This window comes from Scleropages formosus, chromosome 21, assembly GCF_900964775.1.
Source record: "Scleropages formosus chromosome 21, fSclFor1.1, whole genome shotgun sequence".
NCBI lineage: Eukaryota > Metazoa > Chordata > Actinopteri > Osteoglossiformes > Osteoglossidae > Scleropages > Scleropages formosus.
The window spans coordinates 1,367,998-1,380,895 of NC_041826.1; the positions used below are offsets into that span (position 1 = coordinate 1,367,998).

General features: G+C 43.6%; 1 protein-coding gene across 1 annotated transcript in view; it reads left to right on the forward strand.

The window, feature by feature from the left end:
- The window catches only part of LOC108941965 (alpha-1,6-mannosylglycoprotein 6-beta-N-acetylglucosaminyltransferase A-like), a 190,305-nt gene that overhangs the window by 166,174 nt on the left and 11,233 nt on the right, over window positions 1–12,898 (forward strand). The window contains exon 12 of the mRNA XM_018764927.2: window positions 7,172–7,321. Within this exon, the coding sequence (XP_018620443.2) occupies window positions 7,172–7,321 (150 nt within the window). The remainder of the gene's footprint in view (window positions 1–7,171; window positions 7,322–12,898) is intronic.

The window sequence follows — 12,898 nt, forward strand, 5'->3', positions numbered from 1 at the left end:
GTGTTCTTGGTATAGAGTGGTTAGTACTTACTAAAAGTGGTCCAAGGAAAGACAATTGGTGAACTGGTGACAGGGTCATGGGTGCCCAAGGCTCACTGATGCACTGGGGGAGTAAAGGCTAGCCCATCTGGTCCAATCTCACAGAAGAGCTATTGTAGCACAAATTCCTGAAAACCTTAATACTGGCCATGATAGAAAGGTATCAGAACACACAGTGCATAGTGGCATGTGAGCATCAGAACTGGACCATGGAGCAATGGAAGAAGGTAGCCTGGTCTGATCATGTTTTCTTTTAGATCACGTGGACAGCTGGGTGTGTGTGCATCATTTACCTGGGTCAGAGTTGGCAGCAGGATGCACTATGGGGAAAAGACAAGCTGATGGAGGCAAGGTGATGCTTTGGGCAGTTTTTTGCTGGGAAACCTTGGGTCCTGGTATTCATGTGGATGTTACTTTGACACACACCATCTACCTAAAGATTGTTGCAGACCACCCATACCCCTTCATGGCAACAGTATTCCCTGATGGCAGTGGCCTCTTTCAGCAGGATAATGTAACCTGCCACACTGCAAAAATTGTTCAGGAATGGTTTGAGGAACATGACAAAGAGTTCAAGGTGTTGACTTGGCCTCCAAATTCCCCAGATTTCGATCCAGTCAAGCATCTGTGGGATGTACTAGAAAAACAAGTCCGATCCATGGAGGCCCAACCTCGCAGCTTAAAGGACTTAAAGGATCTGCTGCTAACGTCTTGTGCCAGATACCACAGGATACTTTCTGAGGTCTTGTGGAGTCCATACCTTGACGAGTCAGAACTGTTTTGGTGGCACACTTGGGACCTACACAATATCAAGTAGGTAGATTTAATGTTGTGGCTGACCAGTGTATGTTGTAATGTTGTCCTCTATGTCACAACATAGTCCAATTTATGTACGTGCACATATTGTGCGACAGTAAAGTTGACTTTGACTTTGGGGTTTTTCCTTCAATCTGTTGGACCCAGACTTACTGCCTGCATTTTGCACCCTGCCGTTAGGTATTGGATTGTCTCTGAAGCTTCTTTGCAGAATTGGCATCTTGGGTCCTGATTGGTATAGTAGACTCCTGCTTCTATTGATCTGTTAATCTGGTGCTTAGAGCCCGCCCCTGTTCTGCTATGATCAGTGCCTCAGTGCTGTACTTCAGTGCAGCCCTTTCCAGCCACTGGTAGGATTTCTGGATGTCACCCAAGGATGGTGGCCTTGACACTCACTAAACCCCAGCCCCTTTGCTTCTGACTGGTATACAGTCTCCGAGTACTGGGCTTCATGTAGAATCCTCCATGCATCGTGAGCCGTTTCCGGCTCCTGATATCAGTAGCTTCTATTCCCTGCATTGGCCAGCTCACTATACCTGCCGGGTACCTAATAACTGGTACGGCATAGGTGTTGATTGCTAGGCTTTTTTTTTTTTTTTTTTTTTACCATTGAGCTGGCTCTTCCCAACCTGTCTCACTCTCTGGAGGTGTTTCGCTGTTGCTGTCTTTCTTGCCTCTTCATCATGGTGACTGTGGGATCCCCAGGTATTTGTAGCTGTCTTGTATGTCTGCTACACTGCCTTCTGGTAGTTCAATCCCTTCACTCTTGATTATTTTCCCTCTTTTAACTGTTGCGTGTCCACACTTCTCCAGACCAAAGGACATCCCTATCTCTTTGCTGTAGGTACTTGTGAGTTGGATCAGTGAGTTGATGTCTCTCATTATTGGCATATAGCTTGATGTCATCCACATAGAGGAGGTGGCTGATGGTAACTCCATTTCTGAATCGATACCCATATTCACTCTTTGTAATTTTCATGGCTGAGGGGATTCATGCCTATTCAGAACAGCAGTGGGGATCTCCTTGGTACGATTGATGTATTGACGGTTACTTGTGCTATTGCATTAGAGTTGGCTTTGACTGTCATTTTCCACAGGCCCTATTGACTCCTATTGTTTTGTTGACCTTGTATATTTCCAGGCATTCCAAGATCCATGTGTGCAGTATTAAGTAGTAGTTTTTTTTGTGGCGATTCCAATTCACTATCTGGGTCTTTCATAGTTAGCACCATCCTGCCTTATGTTAGCCAGTCAGCATGGGAGCCTGCAGACAGTAGTTAGTTCATCTGTGCTGCTAGGCTCTTCAACCAGTAGGTGTGCATCACGTTAAACCCTGGTGCTGTCCAGCTCTTCATGTTCGTGACATAATGTTGGATGTCCTTGGTTGTAATGATGGCTGCTTCCTTTTCTGGGAGATTGTGGTGTTCTGCTCTTAGGTCTCCTAACCACTCAGCATTAATGTCATGTGTTGCTTCTTTCAGTACACTTCACTTTCAGCTCTTGGTGGATCTGAGCTCTGGATGTTCCTGCGCTCTAGTTGGGAGTACGCTTTGGCTGGTTCTTTGAACAGGGCATTTGTCCATCTGGCTTATGCTTTATCTCTTTGTATCTGTTTTTCTTGCTTTATGCCTGTGTTAAAGTGCTCTGTGTCACTGCATGAGAAGAGCACTCTATAAAGATAAATTGAATTGAATTGAATCTCTGTAGTCTTGTAGACAGTGCAGTGAGTCTTTGTTTTGTGGTGTCCAAGGACTCAGCTGTGGACGTTCCCTTGTATTTCTTAGTCCTTAATGCCTTTCCTTGATCTTAACACCATGCTCTTGTTGTCCCACTGAACTGATGTCCTGGCATTCTGCATTTATCTTGGCCTCCATCCTTAAGCTCCATGGGGGGGTACTGCCTGCCATTGGATCCCTTCTTGATCTCATAGCCAAGCATCTCAGGTGTCACTGTTGCATATACCAGGTCACTGGTTTCTGTGATAGTGGTGGAGATACTGAGCACTTCTGTATTGACATCTGCTAGCATAGCATCTGATGGTCTCTTCTTATCCAGGATGCAGAGTCTGACTTAGAGCCCACTGGTGGCTAGTTTAACCATGACTTTCCTTCTTTCCTTATATTTTTTTGGCACACTTTGGTCCTGTTAACACCAATTGCTTGAATGCCACAGTTTAGTACAGAACCAAAAATTTTCTGAGAGTCCAACACCACATGGCTGTCCACCTCCTGACCATGGTAAGCCTTCAGCTGCCTATTTGTGTCACCGGCAGAGTTGGGCTTTATGCCCCACCACAGGTAGAGGAATTCGAGAGAATTTCTAACCGCCTCCACTGAGCCAACTTTCAGCAGGACCTCCACTTTTAACATTACACCTAAAGGCGTCAGGTCTGTGTATGTTGCAGTCATTTGTTTTTTGTTTTGAAACTGAAAAACAAAATGTGAATTAGGTCCGTGTACGTTGCAGAAAAATGAGAAAAACGGCTTTTTATTGTTACTGGGGGCACACAAAAAAGAAAAGGACTTGTTTATTTTCTCTTTTCATTTAATCATACAAAGTGTAGAAACTAAAATCTCACAATATCAAATATGATGAATGCCCCAAAGTGCACAATATTTCCAATCTAAGTAGCCTAACCTAGAACTTCACGGTGCTTTTAACAACCAACCAACGTCAACAACCGTTTGTTGCAATGAGGGGGTCGCTGCGATAGAGCATAATCTGGCAGCACAGGGCGCAAGGCCAAAGGGGGAGGGGACACACCCAGGACGGAATGCCAGTCCGTTGCAAGGCACCCCAAGCAGAGCTCAAACCCTAGACCCACCACACAGCGGGCACCGGCCAAACCTGCTCTTCCACCGTGCCCATCTGGTGCTTTTAACCCCTGCACTTAATTAGTAATAAGACACTTAAGAAATAGCACCTGAAAAATCCTGCTGATTTTCTTGGTGGACATATCATCCTTCCTTACTGTCATCCTCTTGCTGCTATTGAAAAGCACGTAGTGATCCATATTAACTTGGAGCAAAGCCACCATGTTCAATTAAGTTACTGATGGATTATGTGCGGCTTCAACTAGTTTACATGCGGGTTGTTCAAGAATACCACAAAACAAAATAACTAAAAAAATAAGGCAGCAAGAAACTATAAATGAGGTGTATTTTTAATATTTTATATTTTGACCAAAAAATAGTTTTTAAACATAATTAATTCATAATTTGTTTTTCATTTTTAAAACAAGAAAAAAAAAACAGATGAAGGCATAGTAATTCACATTTTGTTTTTCAATTTCAAATCAGAAAATGAATATACGCAACATCCACGGACTGTGTCAGATAATGCTGTTTCCAATTCCTCCTCCCAACCTGTCATCTAAGCAGCAGAAGGCTAACTTGGATACCCCCTCTTCATTCAGTCATGTGCTGTTTCCAGGAACAGTATGCAATCAGCGCTTTTCAGTATTTTATAGTGCAAAAGCACATCTCCAGCTGCACTCCAGTCCTGCCTCTTTAGGTGTATCAGTGAAAACTTCCTGCAATATGATGGAATGTGTGACATGTCTGCAGGGTTCTGCTGCCCAGTTATTTGGTTATATAAATATAGTCTGGCAGAGATGTTTGAGAATGCAGTTGATTGCTTCCATTCTGTTCTGTACAGAGTACATAGAGGACAATTATTTAACTGTTAGATGGGCTATGAAAAATTACTGCACTGAAGATAGACAGCACTTCTTGTCAGTGATTACGTTGTGCCATAATCTAATAGACGAGGTTTCTGACAGACTGCTTCTGAGCCTGTCACCTTCTTTGTGCTTTGGCATTTAACAGCATTGATTAGAAAGTGAGGTGTAATTAATCCAGTGGTGTAAGAAAAGTATCTCTGTGTGTTCTGAGTGCTCAGTTTCCTCATGGCTGAAAACATGTCTTTGCTTCCTGAGTCTTACACCTTCCACCAGACATGCATTGTGTCCCGGGCTCTTAAGGAGAAAGCCTCAGCTGGCAGAAGTGACTGATATCTTAATGCATGAGAAACAACATACAAGGATTGGCTGAAGAGTCCTGAAGTTGACTATGACCGCCTCATATGTTCACACCCAATAATTTAAAACCAAAATGCAAGCATATGAAAGAGAGAAAATGAGCAGGGCAGAAAAAAGATATAAAAGGCTGGAAAAAAAAATCATCTCATTATATACACACACACACATTTTCGGAACCGCATGTCCCATATGGGGTCACGGGGAACCGGAGCCTACCCGGCAACACAGGGCGTAAGGCCAGAGGGGGAGGGGACACGCCAGTCCGTCGCAAGGCACCCCAAGCAGGACTCGAACCCCAGACCTACTGGAAAGCAGGACCTGGTCCAACCCACTGCGCCACTGTGCCCCTATTATATATATATATATATATATATATATATCTAAAATCATAATTTATTGAATTTTCTATAATGTCATAAAATAAGAATCTTGTGTTGTAAAATTTTTTGTTTAATATTCCTTTCTCTTCACTGTGCATAAACTAAATAGAAAAATTACAAACTGCATATATGGATAGCTATATGTATGTAAGAAAATACAGTACTGCATGTAGAGTATTTGTAAGTGTTTAAAAAGTTGCTGCATTCCCTGGTGAGATAGAAATAATATTTCTCATTATATGTAGATGTCTGGGTCATTTTTGGTTATACTTGCACCTTGTTTGGGTTGCGTTTGAATTTTCCCCTTAAGAAATAATGTTATCATTTCAATCTACAAATTTTCACATAATGGATGGATTTCCAGGAATGAATTAAGTTTGTAAACCAAGGAATGGATTTCTTTTATGTTGTATTGAAAGCCTCCTGGGGGGGCGCGGTGGCGCAGTGGGTTGGACTGGGTCCTGCTCTCCAGTGGGTCTGGGGTTCAAGTCCCGCTTGGGGTGCCTTGTGGTGGACTGGCGTCCTGTCCTGGGTGGGTCCCCTCCCTCTCCAGCCTTACGCCCTGTGTTATCGGGTAGGCTCTGGTTCCCCGCGACCCTGTATGGGATGAGCGGTTCTGAAAGTGTGTGTGTGAGAAAGCCTCCTTTAAAATAATTAGATTCGGTTGCATCTTTTCCTTTACTACGTGAACTATAGATCTACGGTGAGCCTCTTATGACAAATTCATCTCAGAGAAGCCAAACACACTTCACTCAAATCATGTGATAGGTTTTTAAATTAGATTTTAGTTCAATCTTAAATTCCCTCTCAAGCAAATGATTAATTCAGCTCTTTCCGAGACTACTGACATTAACTCAATCTCCTCTTTATTCCAGACAGGTTTCAGAATAAAAATGGTTTGACCCTCTGCATGTATACATCAGTGCCAACTCTGCTGGTGCATCACTGTGTGCCTTGTGGGGTCACTTATTTAGATTAGCAATTTGTTACACTTTTATTGATGTTTCAGGTGCATGAATGCATGGGGGCTGAGGGAATTGAAGATGGTCTTCAGGCTTCAGGTCTTGAGACTTTCAAATGAAACCGTCCTGCAACTCAGGAAGAATATTCAGCCAAATGACATTAGTGTTTTGTCCAAGACTGGGCATTCACAGAGCAGCGTATACCCCTGACAGTTTTAAATCCTATGTATTGTCAATGCACGGAGAGGGTGGGGGTTATACACACATAGAATCCCAGAGAAAAATTGTGAAAGTGTCTTGAAAGCTCATATTATTATATTCCCTTCTGGGCAACTTTCTCTGTATCTAGCCCCAATAACAAGTTCTCTTCTGTCAACAATGTTTTTTTTTTCTGTTGGTCAACTAAAACCCAAACCTAAATAATACAGTTTATATTTTTTTCAGTGTTGAATGGAATGTGTTTAAGGTTAATGCGGCAGCAGATGATGTAGTGATTAAACTGCTCATCTTTGAACTTGAAGGACAAAGGTTTGAATCCCATCTTTTGCTCCTGCTCCTCCAATGTCAAGCTACTTGTACTGAATTGATATAGTAAATATTATCCCGCTGTATAAAATGGGTAAATCACGCTTAATGCTTTAAGTGTTTTTTGGGGAAAAGTGTGACATAAATGTAATGGTGAACGTCCATTGGCTGAGACGCTGTCATATATTGCATGCATGAAACTCACACATTCCTTGGGAGGCATTTAATAGTTAGATCCTGTTGGCACTTGTTCACGTTCATTGCCAGGAGGTCAGTCAATTAAACAGTACTAAAGCTGCAGCAAACCTTTCCTCAGTCCCCATAAACCCACAGAGAACCTTGAAAGCAGCGTTATTGCTTTGTTGCTGAAAAGCCTAAAGAGACCAACACCATTTTCCTTTATGCTGCAGGACAAAACGAAGTACCTAGACATCATTCACAGCTACACTGAGGTGCACGGCACAGTTCATGGCACTAGTACGGTCCACCTACCTGCCTACGTAAAGAACCATGGTATCCTGAGTGGCCGAGACCTGCAGTTCCTGCTAAGAGAGACCAAGGTGAGGTTCTGTCAATCACATGCATGCACCATCAACAGAGACCACGGGTCAGTTTTAAACACAGAGCAGCAATATAATTAGACTATGCCCGCAAAGATTATACTGCCCTGAGTGTGACATACACTTCCAACACACCATACAAAACTATATGGTCACTCTCTCCCAGTACAGTAACCATACCCATCTCAGATATAAAATATCAAAAGATCAGACCAAATAAAACTGGATGGGGGCTGTTCATATGTAGCCCTAGATAATTATAGAGTCACAGAGCTTAATTTAGCTGATTTGATGCTGTATGTATGTTCAGTGGCTTGCAAAAGTGTTTAGACCCATGAGAAATCAAACATTTTACTGGATAACAAAATGATGCTTTAATATTTCTTTCCATGTTATATTTTAATACATAATGATCCTACTCAAAATGAATATTTAAGTCAACATGACTTTTGCGCACTTTTTTTAAAATAAGAAAGTGAAACATTCTGTTTGCATAAGTATTCAAAACACACACACACACACACACACACACACACACACACACACACACACAGTCTGAAACCGCTTGGCCCAAGCGGGTTCATGGCAGACCGGAGCTTAACCCGGTAGCACAGGGTGTAAGGGTGTAAGGGTGGAGGGGGAGGGGACACCAGTCCATCACAAGGCACTCCAAGCAGGACTCGAACCCCAGACCCACCAGAGAGCAGGACCCAGCCCAACCCACTGCACCACCATGCCCCCTGTATTTAAGACTGTTAATCTCAGTATTTAGTGCAAGTACCTTTGGTAGTCATTGCAGCTGGCAGTCATTGCAAGTCTTAAGTGTCTACCAGTTTTTACACTGGTTTTGTGCAGTTTTTGCCCATTGTTGTGGAAAAAATTTGTTTAAGGCCTCTCAAGTAGCTTGTGGACAGCAGTTTTCAAGTTTGCTACATGTACCTTATAGCTAGCTACCCTATACCTGACCTACGGATGCATTATGACAACTCTATGGCTACACTATAGCTATGCTATGGCTACCCTACAGCTATGCTGCAGCTACTTTCCAGTTACCTTATGGCTACCACAACATGATTACATTCCCTGGAAAAATTCAGACCTCCTGAGTTGATTGCAACTGCAGCACAGCACAAGATTCAACCCAGTATGTGAAGCAGCACCTGGCTACGTCACTGTCTGTTCCCGAGCTGCAGTGGGCACCATCTTTCCTATCTCTTCAACTCATGAGAAGCACACTGGCAGGAGGACAGCCTCTTTATATAAAATTCAAGTGTCTTTCTCTGGAAACTAGTTAGCAGGTGATAAAAGATAAGATTTATTTGGTCCCTGGAAAATAGTCATTAATACGTAAAACTGAGAGGTTCCATTCTCAAATTCACATTCAAATTTTGTTGTCACATACATAACATACTTAGTACGACATGCAGTGAAATGCTTTTCTGACTGTCCGTAATACAGATTAATAGTAGAAAAAATAAAAATAAGGCAATACAAATGAAGCAGAAATTAGAAACATACTATAGAAATATGAAGAACATATAATGATAAAAACTGGATAAAATAAAGTAAGATAAAAATAGAGTGGTAAAATAAAACATAAAATAAAAGTATAATAATCTTAAAATGTGGAATAACACAAATGTAATAAACATGTATTAGAAATATACACACACACACACACATTTTCAGAACCGCTTGTCCCATACAGGGTCACGGGGAACCGGAGCCTACCCGGCAACACAGGGCGTAAGGCTGGAGGGGGAGGGGACACACCCAGGACGGGACACCAGTCCATCGCAAGGCACCCCAAGGGGGACTTGAACCCCAGACCCACTAGAGAGCAGGACTGTGGTCCAACCTACTGCGCCACCACACCCCCTTAGAAATATACAGCAAAATAGAATGTGTTTGAGAAGAAAAATGCAATTCGGTACATACAGTCCAGTCTTTATTCCATTGTATTATCCTGGTTAAGAGTTTGAATGGCCTGCGGGAAGAAGCTCCTCCTCATTCTCTCTGTGTTGGCCTTCAGGGAGTGCAAACGCTTCCCTGACCGTAGCAGGGAGAAAAGTCCGTTCGGGTGGCTGAGGTCTTTCACTATCTTTCTTGCCTTGGTCCAGCACCACTTGCTGTAAACAGACTGCAGGTCAGGGAGCTCATTGCGGATGATACGCTCAGCTGATCGCACCACCCTCTGGATAACCTCCCTATCCTGCTTGGTGCTGTTCCCAAACCAGGCCATGATGCTTCCCGTCAGGATGCTGTCAATGGTGCAGATGTAAAAATTCCTCAGCACCTTAGAGTGAAGTTTAAAGTCTCTTAAGCGTCTCAGATGTTAAAGACACTTTGTCAGAGTGTTGATGTGACGCGACCATGAAAAGGTCCTTCGTGACATGAACACCAAGGTAGTGGAAACTGTCCACCCTCTCCACTGGGGTCCCATTGATTTTAAGGGGGTGATAGCTCCTGTCCTGCTTCTGGCTGAAGTCCACTATCAACTCCTTTATTTTGCTGACGTTCAGGATGAGGTTGTTCTCCTGGCGCCAGTTCTCCAGGTTTCTAATCTCTTCCAGGTATGCCTTCTCGTTGTTATCAGAGATCAGGCCCACCACAACAGTGTCATCAGTAAACTTAACAATGGTGGCAGAGTTGGAAGTGGTCACACAGCCATAAGTGTACAGTGAGTACAGCAGGGGGCTCAGGACATAACCCTGGGGGGCTCTAGTGCTGAGGGTAGGGCGGGGGGGAGGCTGAAACATGTCTGCCTACTCGTACTACTTGTGGTCAGTCTGTAAGGAAGCTGGAGATCCACTGACAGGGACGGGCGAAGTCCTAGGTCCACCAACTTGATTATGAGTTTGGAGGGAATTATAATGTTAAACGCTGAACTGTAATCTACAAACAGCATTTTAACATAATTCCCCCTCCTGGTGTCCAGATGGTTCAAAGCTGTGTAGGAGGTATGAGATGGCATCCTCAGTAGAGCAACTGGGATGGTATGCAAACTGCAATGGGTCCAGGGTGTCAGGTAGTGAAGAGGTGATGAAGTCTCTGGCCAGCCTTTCAAAGCACTTCATCCTAACTGAGGTCAGAGCTACTGGCAATAGCTGTTCAGGGAGGCAGGCTGGGGTTTCTTCGGGACAGGAATGATAATGGACTGTTTGAAGCATGTGGGGATTACCGACTGTGCAAGGGAGAGATTGAATATCTCCGTGAACACTGGTGCTAGGTGGTCAGCGCAGGCTCTAAGGACCTGGCATCACTCTCCTGAAGGCTTTTCTCACATCATGCTCTGAGACGGTTAAAGCGTTTAACCCTCTGACTTTCTCTGCATGAGTGCTGCCATCAGCGATGTTAGCGCCGTTAGTCCCGCTACTGCTGTTAGCGCTCTTGGCTACAGCCTCGAAGTGAGCGTACTGAGTGAATAAGGTGTGTGGGCTCATAACACTACATTGAGTTCATTTGAAGTTGCTTTGGAGAAAAGTGTCTGCTAAATAAATAAATGTAAATGTAATGTGTTCAGCTCATCTGCCAGAGACACGTTCGCATTCACCATTCTGGAGGGTGGTGTTTTATAGTTCGTAGTCATTCTCAGTCCCTGCCACAGGCTTCTAGACCCACCTTGTTAAAACTGTGACTCTATTTTCCTCCTGTAGCACCGCTTTTATTGCCTCCTTTACCGTTCTGGGCACGTTGTAGAAAGCAGCTTTGTATTTGTTCATGCTCCCGGTGGTATGTCTCACGTTTTAGGAAGCGGTGAGAGGTCTCAGAGCATCGTGGATGGTTTTATCCACCCACGGCTTCTGGTTAGGGAATGTAAAGATTGTGAGTTTGTTGATTGTATCGTCCACCAGTTTCCCTATGAATCCCACAACCACTTCCGTAAACACGTTAACATTATCATCCAAGGTGTGCCTGAACATAGCCCAGTCTGCATTGTCTAGAGCATCCTGCAGAGCGGCCACTGATTGGTCTGTCCAGCACAAAACCTTCTTTAGCATATTACTCCAGCATTCTTTATTCTACAGTGGACCAGTACACCATTTCAAACATAGCATGTTAATTAATTTTCCTTCAGTTTCCATCTCTTTATGTCAGTGCTGATTCAAAAGTACTCTTTTGTCATGTCAAATTAACCATACTTACTGGTGAATGTGTTAACCATCGCTATTCCCTTTGAATCATTTGAACAGGAAGCAGATGGGAATGTCAGATTGTTTGGAGCAGCAGTGCTGTCGGGTTTCTCTAGGGTGGGGAAAGTGACCTGAGGACAAGTTGTTTCGCCCCCTTTGAAAGCTTTCCTCACACGAAATGGTCATGTGCACACAGGCTGGCAGTGCCTACATGTCAGATTCCTTTCATCAGCCCATTTTTAGTGAAGGAAAACCACAATGGCCTAGAGGACAACTGAGGCATGAGAAGAAGGATGTCGCACATCCCATTAGACAGGCTTTCTCCAGGTTTTAGCCTCCCAGTTTTTGTTGTTTGTGTTTGCAGCTTGACCATATAGATCAAGGTGAAAGGCTTTAACTAAAAGTTCCAAAAAGAAGTTTAATCTTCAGTGTATCTGGCTTCTGGCCAACTACAAAAACCTAAGCATCCTGCTCAACCACCCCAAGCTGTCCCACACTTATGTCCCCTTGCAGATCTCTTCCTTTAGCAATACAGCCATCAAAGCTGCTCTCCTGCAATTTATTCCCTTTCAGTACAGGAGATCTATAAATAGTGCCTGTTTCCCAGGACTGCAGGCCTCAGGCAGCTCGGGAGGTGTCCTCTGTGGTAGCATGTGCAGTGCACCTCTCCCACCTGCTGGTAGAGCACTACAACTGCAGTGTTGGAAAAGCAGCTTCTTGCCCTTCTGCGAAATCTTTGGGTCTACTGCACTTGTCCCGCATTTGTAATGGAGTGGGTCACACTGCAGTGGGAGCGGTCAAATGACCTATTATAACCCAGACATCGGCGCAGTGCTGATCCTTATACTGCTGGGAGACTGTTCCTGGCCATTCCACTAGTCTAGCACCCATAAACATTGTGGTAGTCAGTCTTTCACATCAGCATCAGACAGACTCATGCCTCCAAAAATCTGTCTTGGACAAGCTGATTACTGTGCTCCATCTTATGGGTGAGTCATTGAATCATAATTATTACAAGGTTACAGAATCACATTATAGGCTTTTAGTATTACTTTACTTTACCTATATGTTTTTATTATTGCCCAGTCATTTTCCAGTTTCTCCTGCAATAATCAATAATACTCAAGAGGAGTTCTAACAAGCATTACAATAAGCATTGGATCTAGTGGACAGTGACATCAGTCTTTAAAAAACCCATAAGTAAGAACATAATTTAATCATGCATAAGTGCTTTAGAGGGATGTGAACTTCCAGATTCTTATTGTTGCTGGGTTGCCCTTATCCTAGAGTAATGTGAACTGATACAGGTTTATTACTGTTTGGTTTGAGTCCTACCCATCTGACAGATCCTATCAAGTGATTTGGCGGCGCTCTCGTTCTTCTCTGCCTCTCTCAAACGGTGTCCTGCAGGGCTCGGTACTAGGTCCTCTTCTCAATCAACACC